Raw genomic sequence first — 15,120 nt, forward strand, 5'->3', positions numbered from 1 at the left:
GCTGACCTTTAGAATGAAACCCTTGGTTTGGGTTTAAAGGCTGTGCTGCTTACACAGCAGTACCAGTTTCTGATTTCCACCCGGTTTGGTTTTGCCAGAGCTGTAGGGAGCTGGTCATGTCATGGCTGTTCTGGAATGTGGTACAGTGAAAGGAGAGAGAGAAATGGCAAATTTTCCCCCTCGGGGCGGTCAAATGCTGGCAGAGGTTGTCCAAGGAGGTTGTGGAGTCTCTGTCCTTGCAGATCTTCAAAGGCCAAGGGCACACAGTTCTCTGCGACCTGCTCGAGGTGAGCGTGCTGGAGCAGAGGGCTTGGCCCAGAGGACCTCCATGGGTCCCTTCCAACCCCACCCTCCCGTGTGGCTCTGTGCTTTGCTTTTCCTCCTAAAGCCCCTCAGCTCAGCCCTGATGCCCGCTGGAAAGGGTGCTGGGGAAGGGACGATCCCAATCTCCTCCCCGAGGGTCCACCCCAGCACAAGAGCTCCCCACTCCAAAAGACCCTATGGCAGACACAGTCAGGAGAGGGAAAAGATTCTTTTATTGTCAACAGCAGCTGCGAGGGCCCAGGAGTCACAGCTGTTCAGCCGGTGAAAATCAGTCAGCACCTGCAAGGACAGAGTCAGAAAGCTCTGCTAAACCCCCAGAGGCAGGAAGAGGCAGGATTTGGTTCCCCCCTCTTTGGGGGACGCTGTTTCCGAGGAATTCCTCATGGCCCAGAAGGGACAGCTCTTGCTGGCCTCCACTCGAGGCCGGCTCCGGTGCCTTCTCCCCAGGGGTGATGTCCCTAGGGAGCTGTGCGTGCGCAGGGATGCTGACAGTGCCCCTGTGCCGCGCAGCAGGGCTCGACGGGGAGCTCCCGGGGAGCTGCCGTGGGGCTCATCCCAAACCCTGCTCAGCACCAGCCCTCGCCAGCCCTTGCCAGCCAGCTGGGCTGACTTAGGGCCGTGTTCAGAGCTGGGAAAGATGGGCAGCAGCACGTGGTACGCACCTGGCCTTCCTGACGTGCTGCACCTTCCTGCATTTTCTCAGGTTTGGATCCACGAAATCATTTCCTCTCTTCTCCTTTTTATTTGTGCTTGGCTGTCCCTCTCCTCTGCCCAGGCTTCTTTTCTCTTCCTTTTCCTTGACTTTTCCTTCTCCTGGTGGGAGCCTGCAAACCTTTCCATCCCACAGCGTGATGAGATGGGGAAAGCCCCAGGCCCCTGCAGTGAGCTCTCAGGTCAGTCAAGGGGAGCTCTTCCTACCTGGTTTCCTGGGGCAGGCTGGTCAGTTGTGGCAGGCGTGCCAGGGACTCTGCCGTGCCCTCGGGGGTGCCTGGAGGCAAATCTGGAGGTGCCTAAACCAGAAATTTGGGAGGTAGCGGGTGGCAAGTGACAGCCTGGGGTAGTGAGGGCCTGACTGCCAAATTGCCATCTTAGCTCTACAGAGGAGATGCTGGTTTGCATCGTGCACATTTTGCACAGTCCAGCCAACGCAGCCTAGACTTGATGAAGCTGCGACGGAGTAGGATTTGAGCAAAAGCCCTCTCAAGGTGGCAGCTACTCCTTTCTGTCCTTCTGTGGGTATTTTGTAGGTATGTTTTGTTTGATGAAGCAGATCATACTTAATGAAGTGCATTCCAGAAACAGCCTTTCCAGTTTTCCTTAACACGCACCACTCTGGGGGGAGAGGAGGAGCCCCAAAGGCACAAGAGAGCGGCTGCCAGGAGGAGCCCCAGCGGCTGCTTGGCCTCCTGGGAAATTACTGTCCCACTTGAGACATGTTGCCCCAGTGTCTGTGGAGCTGCCGTACCTCTGCCGCTTTGGGCCCTGCCCCTGTGTCTCCCCCAGCTCCTCTGTCGATGTCCAGCAGAGAGGCGGCTGCATCCAGAAAGGCTTTTGCTGGACGCTGGGTCTCTGCTGTGCCTGCAGGGCCACTTTGCTCTTCGCACCGCAGCTCTGGAAAGCAAAAGCACGTGCAGCAGCGTGACTTCTTGGAAGTCAAGAACACCTAAGCAAAGCCCAGCCGAGCCCTACACCGCTTGTCTCCTCAACGTTGAGGTTTCTGGCATCCCAAGCCCCAGTGTCTGTGACAAGCCTCAGTCCCGCCTCCTACCTGTGCGCCTGTCCATGGGTGCTGGCACCTCCTTGGCTGATGGAGGGGAGAGGCCGGCCACCTCCTGCCCAAAGATGTCCCCGCAGTTTTCAATGAGGAACTCCACCAGCACGTTCACCTGCAGACATGAAAGCCTTGGTCTCAAGCCAGGTGCCTGCAGACGTGTCAAGCAGCCTTTCCCACTGCTGACCCTTCGTCTGCGCAGGCGGCTGCGGCTGGGGGTTGCTCTTCCAGGCACGCAGCCCACCAGCCCTGGCTCAAGGGAGGAGGCAGCCAGGGACCTCTCAACAGCCAAGCTCCGATGGGCCGGGAAGGCAGCAGCCGGCTGCTGGGTAGGGCGTACCTTCTCGGTCACCGCCAGCATGGCCTGCAGCGGGAGCAGGTCCTCGTTGGGTGGGCTCAGCAGGTTGGGCCCGACGCAGATGGCCAGGTTGCTGCAGCTCATTCTGCTGGTGGCTGCGTTGTGGCCAATGTGCTGCAGGAGGGCCATCAGCCGCTTCAGGAGGAGGAGGTTGGCCGCAGGCAACTTGTCGGCCACCCTGAGGGAAGAGGAAGACAAGGCTGATGAAGCAGAGGGTGCCCACAGCCGTCCCCGCAGCTGGCCCCAGGCGGGTGGGAGCCAGCAGCCGTGTTGCACAGCTTTGCGGCTGCCCGAAAAGACAGCTTTCTGAGGAGCCCGTGCCTTGGCAGGCAGGTCCCAGAACTCTCCCGGTCCCTGCTCACCAGGCAGGCTGCTGCCCACACTTACGCTTTCAGCTCCTCCACCTTGGCCTGCTTGCTGGCCCTCTCCATGGCTGCCATCCAGTCCTCGTAGAGGTCGATGACGAGGAGCTTGGATGGGATGCTTCGCAGGAAGTCCTGCAATGCCAAGGGCTGCAGGTGAGCCTTTGAACGCTGCAGGCCAGCCAGGAGCTCCTCCAGCTGCAGGTCAGAAGCGCTCACCTTCAAGATGACGGCCAGCAGCAGCGCAGGCTGACTTCCCATGTCAATGTTCTTGCCGCGGTCCAGGGCCTCGCGTAGCTGCCGAAGTTCTGTGCCGCCGGCAGCTCTGCGGAATATCCCCTCCGTCGTCGGTCCTCGCTGGCGCAGGACAGCCAGCAGCTCCTGCAGGAGAGGCAGGAGGCCACTTGCTTGGCTGAAGAACCAGGCGGTGGCAAGGACCAGAGCTCTGCCCCAGACGTGGTTGCCTAAGCGCCACAAAGGGTCTGGGACCAGAAGCAGGTTCTGGGGGTGCAAAGTCCAGTGCCCTGTCCCCGCAGCTGCTGGGGACACGCAGGCCCTCTCCAGAGCAGCCGGAGGGAGGGCTGGGGACCCCGTCTGTCCAGGCTGGCTTACCTGGATGGGCCGGGGCAGCGTGTTGTCCTCCCCACAGAGGGCTGCCAGGGGCTGCCCAAAGAGCGCCCTGCTGCAGCTGGAGCCCGCCTGCCCTGGCGCCTGGGCAGCGGCCGGGGTGTGCTGCAGGGCGAAGGGCCAGGGCAGCCCCATCCTCCTCCTGCTGGTGCTGCTCCCGCTGCTTCTCCCTCCTGCTGCAAAGGAAAACAGAGTAAGACACCACCAATGGAGACCCCAGGCCAGCGGTCCCAGCGCCTGCCCTGCCCTGCGCTGCCCCGCCTGCAGCACGGTGCTGTGTGGTGCGGCAGGATGGGCAGGGAGGCAGCAGCTGGAACCGTGGCTGTGGCTCGGAGGTGTTGACTTAGAGGCTCTTGAGAGCCATCGTGCCACGGGGTCAGCCTATGCCAGCCTTCGCCCTGCCCTCCTGCAAGCTGCGGGCTGCAGCAGAGGCTCCGTGTCCCCGCAGAAGCACGTCCAGCAGCCGTGGCCCAGCAGTTGTCCTTGTCCGTCCAGGTGACATCCTTCCATGGGCTGCCCAACCTGCATGGCGACACTCGGGACAAGTGAGCACAGCATTGCAGGAGGTTGCCTTGCTTTCCCAAACTCACCTGGTGCGGTGCAAAGTCCCCCTGCGTTTGCAGATGGGGCCGTCGCAGGCCCTTGCTTGGGATGAGCCTGCAAGAACCAAGAATCAGGCTGTGCTTGCAGAGCAGCCCCGCAGCAGAAAGGGCCACCAGCAGCCTGAGCGCGGCAGAGCTGGGACCCTCTGCCCTCCCGGGCTCTCTTCCCCATGTGACAGGGTTCCTCCCAGTGTCACCAGTCAGAACGTGCTGGCGTGCTGCTGGCTTCCCAAAACTCTCTGCTCCCTGAGTGGCACCGTCAGACCCTCTGTCCCTCCCGCACAAGGTCACCCCAGTCCCTGCGCATCCCGGCGCAGCCAGAGGCAGGTGCAAGGCAGCCATTCTCACCTCTGCCTGTGCCTCCATCAGCCTCTCCAGGCTCCTGGCGCGCACTGTCCTCCACTGGGTAGGAGAGAAGGAGGGGAAGAAGGTGAGCAGCCATGGCTCTGCTGCTCGGCTGCAGGAGCAGTGCTCGGGGACAGGGCCCAGAGCAGAGAGACACTCACGGCATGGCGGCGGCTCAGCTCCTTCTCCAGGAGCTTGATGGATGTCAGATGGGTGACGCGGGCTCCCTTGCGTCCTTCTGGTGTCCTGTGCACCGGGAAGGGAGAGGGAGAGAGCTGGGTGAGCCCCAAGCCGTCTCTTGTCTCTTGTCAGGCAGCTGTGCCCGAGAGCTGCTCGCAGCCACGGGGGCACCTTCCCCAGCTGGGGGCTGTGTTCCCCTGTCCGTCCAGCTTCTCCTGGAGCATCCCCCCGGCTTACCCCAGCAGCGTGGCCACCCACAGCTCCTTCAGTGCCTGGGATCTGCAGGTAGAGGGGAGAGAGAGCGTCAGGCCCTGCTGCCCTCAGCCCTGGGCAAAGGTGGGTGCCTGCACAGCCCTGCCCCGTGGGGCAGGACAGAGGCGCTGTCCAAGCCCTGGGTCGCTCTGTCCTGCCTGAGCGGCTGCGTTTGCCCTTCCCTTCTGGGGACCAAAAGGTGACCAGGGGATGCAAGATGGGGAAACATCCCCCGTCCCTCCCTCCCTTCCATCGAGCTGCCTGCTCCCTGCCCAGCTCTGCACGCAAGGCAGAGGCCTGTGTTCATGGGATGGCGTGGGCACGGCTGGGAACCTCTGCTGCCCGACCACGACTCACCCAAAAGTGGCGATGCAGGAGCCGGTGGGCCAGGCGAGGATGACAGAGGTGCTGTCCTCATTGGTGCTTTCCTCCTCCTCCTGTCCATCCTGCCCCGCAGCCTCCTTCCCGCTGCTGAGCACCCACAGCTGGTCCAGCGCCAGGCGGAGCTGTGGGCGCAGGCTGGTGCCATGTCTGCAGAGAGCAGAGGCGGGCACTGAGCTGGAGGGGGGCTCCTTGGGCTGGGTCCCCACGCGCAGAGCCCTGTCCCCCACCTGCCCTTGGGACGGACATTGGTGCCTCCAGCACCGAGGGGCCGGGGCCTGGGGCTGGTGCCAGGGTGTCCCTGGGCCGGGGCTGGGGGCAAGGATCTGGGCTCTGAGGGTCTTACCGCAACTTGGCGACCACCAGTTCCTCGTGGAGGAGCAGAAGGCGCCTCTCGCTCCTCTTGCGGCCCCGGGTCAGCCGCACGTCCGCGCTCAGCACCGGCTCGGCGTCGCTGAGAGCCTCCCTGCAGAGCAGAGCGGGGCGGGCATGAGCAACGCCAGTGCTGCGTGGCCCAGCTGTGCCCGCGTGTCCCCGAGCCCGGGGGGAGCCCACCTGGAGCCGCAGCAGCAGCAGGCCTGGCCCATCCTGCCCGGGAGAGGAGGGCCCTGGCCGTGCACCGAGGAGGGGGCTCAGCCGGCGACGGGGAGGCTGGGGAGCGGGGTGCTGGTGCTGTGGCAGCGCTCCTGGGCCAGAGGCTGCCTCCTGCCAGCGCCGCTGCGTGCCAGCACAGCTCTGCCGTGCTGCCTGTGGTGGCCGTGGGCTCCCTGTGACCAACGGTCTGAGCCCAACGGAAAGTGGGCGGGGCCTGGGGGGGCGGGGCCGGGGCCCTCTCCAGTATGGCCGGGCCTGCCCCGCCCGGGGGAGCCCCGAGCAGGACAGGGCAGGGGGCGAGGGCCACCTCCCTGCGCCTGCGGCCAGCGCTTTGACCTGGGGTTTTGACAGGGTCCTGGTCGATAAAAGAAGCTGTTTTTCCTAGAGATGGCCGTTGTGGCCTGAGGCAGACTCCTCTTGGTGGAGGCCGGCCTAGCGGTCGGAAGGCCTCTGGCACACAGGCCGTGCCAGGCCTCAGGCCCCAAGGCGCTGGAACTGGAGCAGGCCCACCGGGAGGAAAAACTTCCATTTTTACCAAAAGACGGGGGGACTAGCAGCAGTCAAGAGCCGCTCGTGTCCTGCCAGGCGCCACAGGTAAATGAAATGTGTGGTGAGCTTCGGCAGGGATTGTGGTGCCCCTGGAGCACCACCCTTGCTTGGGAAGGCCTTATCCCACCTGGGTGCTAAGGCTTCCCCCTTGGCAATCAGGGCTGGATGAGCGCCACACAGGAGCCCCTGCCCTGTTAGCCATGACCTTCACCCAGCCGGTGGCCGACACGGCCAGGGGCGAGTCTGTGGGGTAGGCCATGACCATGGCAAAGAAGGGGAAAAGTAGTCAGCTTTTGATGGCCCGTGTCTCGTTTCACTGTTGACCCTAAGCAATGCCTTGCTTCAAATAGAAGCCATTCAGAGAGTTACACACCCGCCCTTTTCAGGAAAAATGCAGGAAATCAGAGACATCTAGCAAATTCTCTTGTGGCTGTTGTACACTGCAGCAAGAAGCGGCGTGGGTCCAGTGGCTAATGCTGGAAGGGGAATTCAGCACTTCTGGGAAAGGGAGATAAAGGCACTCTTGTGGGCCAGGCTGGGATTGGGGAGCCTGGGTGGGTGTCTGGGGTCCCAGCTTTCCCGCAGTGCTGACTGTGGTGCCTGCTGCTTGTTCTTCCCTGCAACGCCGGTTGCATCCACCTGCTGGGCTGTGCTTGGGAAGGGCACCGGGGGTGAGCAAGCCCATGGGAGAGGGCTGCGGAGAAGCTCTTCTCCAGAGATCTACCAGAAATGTCCAGAGCATCCGAGAGGATGCTCTGTGTGACAAGGGAAGGTGCCCGTTGGTCCAATGTATGGAGCCTGCAGGGCTCCCATCAGGGTCCTTTGACCTACCCATCCTCCAGCCAGCAATCCAGGTGCTGGGGGGTCCCATGTAGGTCTCCTGAGGTACCCTTTAGCCCCGGGCAAGGTGTCGTGCCTCAGTGTGTGCTTGCAGGGCATGTTTCCTTCCTGCTGACAAGGGCGGAATTGCAGTTAAATGCCCCTGGGCGATCCCGAGCCGAGCAAACTTTTTCCTATGGGTCACACTGCTTTGCAGTCCATGTGTGTGGTTCAGCTCCTGTATGGGAGCTGAGGACATGAGGTGACCTAGCTTGGAAGCTGGCCACTCTTGCTCCAGGCAACTCCAGTTGCTTGCGTTTTCCTTCAGCTTCCCCAGCTGATCATCTCCACTGTCACCTCCTCCCTGTCCTACAAGAAGTATCCCTGTCCCAGCCATTAGGACAGTGGCACAGCACTCAGAATCCAGATCACTGGTAGAGAAGAAGGACAGAGGAAAAGAGCAGTTCTCCTTTGAAAGAAATCCTTCTTTGTCCTCCTTTAGCTACCAGTGGATGAAAAAAAGGGGGACAGAATTTCAGGCCAGCCACAGCACTGGCTTTCAAGCCTGAGCTTGTCATGTCATGGCTGTTCTGGAATGCGGTACAGTGAAAGGAGAGATAGAAATGGCAAATTTTCCCCCTCGGGGCGGTCAAATGCTGGCAGAGGTTGTCCAAGGAGGTTGTGGAGTCTCTGTCCTTGCAGATCTTCAAAGGCCAAGGGCACACAGTTCTCTGCGACCTGCTCGAGGTGAGCGTGCTGGAGCAGAGGGCTTGGCCCAGAGGACCTCCACGGGTCCCTTCCAACCCCCCCCTCCCGTGTGGCTCTGTGCTTTGCTTTTGCCCTGGCAGAGATCTCCAGGGACTTTGTGCACCATTTTGTGTTGCCTTAGGGCTACAATGTGCTGGGGTTTGGCGGCAACAAGGTCAAGTATGCCAGAGGTCAGGTGAGTCAGTGTCGAAGTGTGTTACTGTTATGGACAGAATCTGTGTTTGTTGGCCCTGCGTTCCTGGGGTTAGGGCATTTTTATCTTATCTTGTGATCTGTGTGGTGGGTTTTTTTGTGGAGAGTGCCTTTTTTCAGCTTTTTTTTCCTTTGTACAGTATGGATGGGTGCCTTTGGTTTGTGTACAAAGTTTCTTCTGGTTGTTTTTCTGCTGTGCTGGTGGATGGTGGTGTTTTTTCTGTCTTGAAACCATCGTTACTGGTCTAATATATCTCCTGCAGGTCAGGCAGTGTCACTTCTGGCGTGGTCTGACTCATTTCTGGTGAGCTGGTGGGTAGGTATGGAGGACTTGTGGTCCCTCCATGGAGAATGACTGCTAGAGGACTAAGAGGCAGATCTGTGGAGGGGTGAGAGGACCGCTGGCCCATAAGTAGTGACTGTCAGAGGACTAAGTGTACTTGAACTAATGTGGGCTTCCAAATACATGGTTATTTGTCCTGCCTTGTGGAAGAGCCATGGGAAGTCACCAGCCACACGGAAGGACAAGGGGGTTCCCAAGGCTACGTGGCTTCTTGGGTTTTGCTTTTGAGTAAGAAAGTCTTATCTCTACATGAGTGCAACTGTGAACGGTCAATTTTGCCAACTTTAGAAAGCAGGGAGTAGCACTTTTGTGCTGTGCCTCACATGGCTGCCCGGGCAGGGTGAGAAGCAGCAAGAGAATTCCTTCCTGGCACCTTCTCCAGGGGAGCACTGCTGCACTTGTCAAGGTGAGGGGTTTTTTGGCTCTATACGATTGAAAATGTGAGGGGTTAATTTTCAGATCACAGAAAGCAGGGAGCAGAACATTTGTGCTGTGCCTCACATGGCTGCCAGGGCAGGGTGAGAAGCAGCAAGAGAATTCCTTCCTGGCACCTTCTCCAGGGAAGCTGTACTGCACTTTCCCAAGACTTTCTTTTTTCTTTTAGCTCTGCATGAGTGCAAAAGGTTTGGATCAATGTTCTCAGCACAGAAAGCAGAGAGAGCTTTTGCACTGTTCCTCACATGGCTGCCAGTGCAGGGGGAGAACAGCCAGAGAAATTTTTCCTGGTACCTTCTTTATGGGAGGAGTGTTGTACTTTCCCAAGGTGACTTTTTTGGGCTCTTAACAACTGCAACTCTGAAGGGTTAGTTTTGCTCACCACAGGAAGCAGGGAGCAGCACTTTTCTGCTGTGCCTCACATGGATGCCAGGGCAGGGAGAGAAAGAGCAAGAGAATTCCTGCCTGGCACCTTCTCCAGGGGAGCAGTGCTGCACTTGTCAAGGTGAGGGGTTTTTTGGCTCTATAAGATTGCAAATGTGAGGGGTTAATTTTCAAAACACAGGTATTAGGGAGCAGAACATTTGTGCTGTGCCTCACATGCCTGCAAGGACAGAGCGAGAAATAGCAAGAGAATTCCTTCCTGTCACCTTCTCCAGGGAGCAGTGCTGCACTTTCACAAGGTGAGCTCTGGTTCTGCATGAGTGCACAAGGTTTTGGTCAATTTTCTCTCCACAGAAAGCAGGGAGCAGCACTTTTCTGCTGTGCCTCACGTGGCTGTGAGGGCAGGGTGAGAAGCAGCAAGAGAATTCCTGCCTGGAACTCTCTCCAGGGGAGCCGTGCTGCACTTTCCCAAGCCATGTTTTTTGCTTCTGTATGAGTTCAAAAGTGCTGTGTCAATATTCTCAGCACAGAAAGCAGGGAGCAGAACCCTTGCGCTGTGCCTCACATGGCTGCCATGCACAGTGGGAAGCAGCAAGAGAATTCCTTCCTGGTACCTTCTCCAGGGGAATTTCCCAGTTCCCGAGAGACTCCTGGCACTGGCTGCAAGGGGGCTCCCAGCCGAAGGGTGGGCCTGGGTGTTGTTGGGGTGGGAATTGGTGATGTCTCCTTTCCTTAGTCACGTTAACACTTTGGGATAACAAATGGATGCTTCGCTCCTATTGCTCTTTTATCATATCGCTCACAGTAACTGCTACTGGTTCCTTTTATCATATTGCATGCTATTTTCTTTTATTGCAATATAAGAAACTGCATGTGATATATTCCATTATTTGATATATTTGATAGATTTGACTATATTTGATCTGGAGTTCAGCTTTGCAGTGTATCCAGTCAGTGAGCAAAACATAATTCGGCGTAGTCGGCATCGTGCGAAGTAAAACTCTCTCTATTTAGGAAAACGAAAACGTTCCTCGACTTGCTGTTGTCAGGTGGGAACCATTGCCTTATGGTGTTTTGGCCAGAGTGGTCTGGTGGTGCTGGGCAGTTGGGCCATGCCAGGGACAGAGGGACGGGGGCAGGGGAGGGGGCGGGGGGAAGGGGTTTAGGGAGGGACGGGTGGGAATGGATGAAAGTGTTTAGGGATGGAGCGGGGTGTGGGGGGGTGGGGGGTGGGGCAAGGATGTGTGTTTGTGGGAGTGGGGGGGTGTGTGTGTGGGGGGGGGGGGAGGTGGAGGTGTGTGTATTGCTAAACCGGTGGGGGGGGTGGGCGGGGGGGGGGGGGCGTTGAGGGTGTGTGTGTTATTTAGAGAACAGATTGGGGAGCCTGGAGGAAGCGTTTTAGGGACGGACGGGGGGTTAACGGAGACCTTTAGGGAAGGACCGGGTAGTTGGGGGAAGGCCTTTAGGGATGGACCAAGGGTGGGGGAGGGACTTGAGGGCTGGACCAGGGTCTGGGGGAAAGGTTTTAGGGCCAGGGCGGGGAGGTGGAGGTGGGGGATGATTTCAGGAACAGCCAGGGTGGAGGAGGGGGTCAAGGGAAATCTTTCAGGGTTGTTTGGGGGGAAGAATTTTAGGGACGGATGTGGTGTCTGGGGGGACCTTTGATGCCACCGTATAGATTCCACTGCATATACGTTTGTGTCCAGGGATTCTGTTCAGGGGAAGCTGCTGGCTCGGCAAAGGGACAAGATGTCTGAGCTCCCCAGTTGCCACGCTCTGATTTGGTGTGTAGCTCTACGTTAAACACACCTGCGCACAAAGGTTAGGCCAAGCTGACTCTCTAAAGCTGTTAGAAGTGACGAATTAAGGGACCTCTCATCCAGGGAGTCAGCCTTGGGAAGGATGGGGAACAAAGAATGGATGGGGAAAAGATCTCCATTCTCTTCAGTGATGCAGAAAGAGCCTGCGGGTGAGGAAGTTGTGGCCACAGGAGGAGACAAGCCGATAGAGTGCTGCGATCCGCAGAATGTTGGTTGGAAGTCGGACAAAGGTAATTGTTGTGGGGGGAGATCGTGACCTCTGACTCAGATAGCCCCCCGAGAGAGGGCAAGGCCCCGCCTGGGGAGCACGGGGAGCTAGTAAAAAACCTCAGCAGTGCTGTCTGAGGGTGTATGCTTGTTTGTATTAAAGCAAGCAACTTGTAACCCATCCTGTGCCTGACTGCAAATGCGTGTGTAATGCGCTATGAGTGTGCAAGTGCTCTGCTGTCCGTAGTGCGTGCCCTCGAGGAACTGGGTGAGCACGCTCAGAGGAAACATTCCCCCTTGCTCCCAGCACTGCCATAAAGAATGCCGGCCTTCTGAAACTTGCAAGCAAGTCTTAGAGGGTTTCTCTCCATGACTGACTTTATGGCATCATTCCCACCATACTGGAGAAAGCAAATCTTTTATTGTTTGGTGGTGAAAGCAGCTTGGGGAGTGTCACTGATGTGCAGCATCTTTTTAACCTCAGGTCTAAAGTGCCACCGGTCCTACCGTGGGGTACATCCTTCCTCAGGCTTTCAGCAAACGGAAAGGATGCATCAAACCCACCCCACAAACACGTCCTGCGCTTTTTTTTTATCTTTCCTGGAACGTGGGGACGTGACCCTGCTGGGCCATCTGTGCCACCTGCCTGGGAGCCAAGATGGGGCCTTTGCATTCCAGGCTAAGAACTTACCTTCTTTTTTTCCTTTTCAGCAACTTTAGAGCCATCCTTAGGGAGGCTGGTTAAGCTGGTTTACTGCACAGCTGGTCGCCAGTGGAGGGAAATGGTAAGCTCCGCTGTTGCCTTTGGTGTTTACTTGTTACTGTGTCGCTCATTTGAGTGATCTTCTCATGCCCCGGCAAGCAGAAGCTATCACGCCACTTTAGGCCTTGGTCTAATAGCCATGCAAAGCAATATTGAAAGTCATTCGGAGATCTGGAACAGGCCCCAATGTGCATTTTATAAAAGTGCATCTTAGCTGCTGTTTATCTTTGTATGGGTTTTTTTCCTGTTTCTCCAGACTGTTGAAGCTCTGAAAGGCGCCGATGAGCTGCTCTCCCTCAGTTTGCTCCTTTGCCTTTGGGGACTGCAGTTCATGTTTTCTTCATGGCTCTGCAGAGGAGAAAATCCATGAGTACACCACCTTGGTTTTTTCACCTAAGCTAATTTCAGAAACTGCCTCCTTTAACTTAGACATGAAATTCTTCTTCACCTCTTTGTGCACTTGTAGAAAAGCAGGGTGGGGTGGGGGGTGGGGGTGTCTTCAGGAAGTGCCTGTAAAAGAGCCTTTAGGAGACCCTGTCCCTTGACTCACATGTGGGGTAGTGAAGAGTCTGAGAAAGTCACGGGTGTTTCGGTGTTCACCTAGGCAGGTTTTCGGTTTGGTTTTTTTCTTTTTTATCTTATGTAGCTTATGTCACCATGTAGTGACAGCCTGGAGGGTGACAGGAGGGGACAGCAGGCAGTGACAGCCTGGAGGGTGACAGGAGGGGACAGCAAGCCATGACAGCCTGGGGGGTGACAGGGAACGGGGCGATGACAGGCTGGGGGACAGCAGGGACACCGGCGGCCCAGGCGGGGCTGATGAAGGCCCCTCCCCCAGGGGCGCTGAGTGGCCCCCTGAGCCCCTCTGTCACAATGCGGAGCCGCCCGGGTTGCCATAGCGAGCAGCTTGGCCTGGCAGCGCTGGTGCGAGGAGGGAGCAGAGGCCGAGCCAGGGCCTGTCGCCATCGTCCTTCCACTGGGGCTGCGAGGAGGAGCCGGCGGGCTCAGCCCGCGCTGCTGGCCCCAGCCCCTCGGTGGGCCCTGACCTGCTGTGGGGGCCGCGAGGCCAGCTGCTGCGTGAGGTGCCATCGCGGAGCGGGCACCGCCTGGCCCCGGCCATGTCGTGTGTCCACTACAAGTTCTCCTCCAGGCTGAGCTCTGATGTGGTCACCTTTCACGGCCCCCACATCTCCCTGCGCGACCTCAGGCGCCAGATCATGGGCTGCGAGAGGCTGAAGGCGACCCGCTGCGACCTGCAGGTCACCAACGCCCAGACCATGGAAGGTGCGTGGGGGCGGCGGGCGCGGGGACCGGGGACCGGCCGGCTGGCGGCGGCGCAGGCGGCCAGTGAGGCGGTTGGGCCGCGGCCGGCAGCAGTGACTTGTGCTGGGGCCTCAGAGCTGCTCTTGCGTGGTTGTGCGCTGGCAGCTGGCGTCAGGGCTGTGTGCGCAGCCAGGCACAGCAGCGTACGGGGTCCGTGTGCGACACCGCGCGTGGAAGAGGTTTGGTTTCTGGGACCCTTCTAGGTAAAACGAGAAGGGAATGTGGGACAATGCCTTGTCATCACAAACCTGCCAGATTTCTTTGAAAGCCGGCAGAGAAGGCTGATCGTGATAGAAAAGGAGTGGATGGCTAATTTAAAGGGGAAAAAAAAAGTGGGTTTGGTGACTGAAATTTGTCTTCAGCTACTTTTACTCCACCGCATTGGAAAAGTGGTGCTTGGCTGCTGCAGAAACTGCTCAGTAGCAACGTTTGGGATCAAGAGTGTATCTGTGAGTGAGAATCTATGCAGACCCTGGAAAGCCATCTTGTACACGAGTGTTCCGTCTAAAGTATACTTGGCATTTCTTGCTAATACAGCTTCTTTGCTGCACCAAAGACATTTTCATTCAGATGCTATTGAGCATCATTTCTTCATTTCTTTCAAACGGTGCATTTTTGTCGTGGTACTGCGTGTTAGACGGTGTCAGGGCAGTACTGAAGTTTTATGGCAGATCAGTTATGGTGAATATACCTAAAAATGTTCTTAGAGAAGCCCTAAGTTCTTTTGAATCTCAGAAATGGTGCTTGATTCTCAGAGACGGTAATGGTTTTGTATTACTTAGCGTGCTGTTTCAGCTTGGTAATCTACCGTCTGGCAAAGCTTGCATGTGATTGAAGACTTTGGAATATGACTTGTCAGAAATAAAAAGACTTGGAAACCGTCTCCATTCCTTAAACATTCAAATTTTATCGGTTGGGGTTTTTTTCTTCTTTCCTGTGGTTCTGTGACATTCCCACAACAGTCTTGTCTTTACAATGTGTACTCGCAGGATTTTTTCCTCTCCCTGTTTGATGTATTAAAACTGAAACAGAATAACATGCCTGCTGCGGTAACTGTAACTTTGGCCCCAGCCTTTCAAGTGGTTGGACCTAAACACGCTGTTTACCTACAGATGGGTAAAGTATGTTCAGGAGAGTATCTGTGAGCAGACTTAAAAGCACGGTGTTTGGGGTCTTGGGGGTGTTACGGGGTCGCGTGTCATATACAGCGGTAGAGACAGACATGCAGGTAGAGGCAGACGTACAGGTTGTGACACAGATGCTTACTGGAACTTCTGTAAGGGTGTTTTCCCTGTGAAAATGCAAAAAATCGCCCAGCGGTTGTCAGAGCAAAGCTAAGGAATACAATTCAGTGTCATACACATGTATGCCAGATTTTGGGGTTTTATACATAACGGTGAATTTCTGTTTTTATTGAACAGCATCTACGTGTTTAAAGTCACCTTCAGAAGATGAAGGAAAGAACTCGGCCAGGATGTCCTGCCTAAAGGGGGTTCTTGGAGATCTTCCCTGTGGAGATATGGTTGTGGGTTTTATAACTTGGTGCAGGAGTCCTGACTAAATGTTGGCATGGTCTTGGAAAGACCCTTCAGTGAACCTTGAGTGAAGATGGCCAACTTGTTCAGATTTTTCCGAGCCGCGTGATCACGGAAATCTCGTAATAGAAGCAATGCTAATAGAAGCTAAAAGTAAACAGGATTTTACACATCACTGGGGGGAAA

The 15,120-nt window shown here is 57.0% G+C and overlaps 1 protein-coding gene across 1 annotated transcript; it reads right to left on the reverse strand.

The window, feature by feature from the left end:
• Positions 1-439: 439 nt before the first annotated feature.
• On the reverse strand, positions 440-3,812 carry LOC308066877 (T-cell activation Rho GTPase-activating protein-like). Its single transcript, XM_080394768.1, has 2 exons — positions 987-3,812; positions 440-603 (listed from the first exon to the last, which is right to left on the reverse strand). The coding sequence occupies exon 1, from the start codon at positions 3,575-3,577 to the stop codon at positions 2,837-2,839; it is 741 nt and encodes a 246-aa protein (XP_080250894.1). The 5' UTR covers positions 3,578-3,812; the 3' UTR covers positions 440-603; positions 987-2,836.
• Between the last annotated feature and the right edge of the window lie 11,308 nt (positions 3,813-15,120).

This window comes from Falco punctatus (assembly GCF_963210335.1).
Source record: "Falco punctatus genome assembly, chromosome: 7".
In the NCBI taxonomy this organism is placed as follows: Eukaryota; Metazoa; Chordata; class Aves; order Falconiformes; family Falconidae; genus Falco; species Falco punctatus.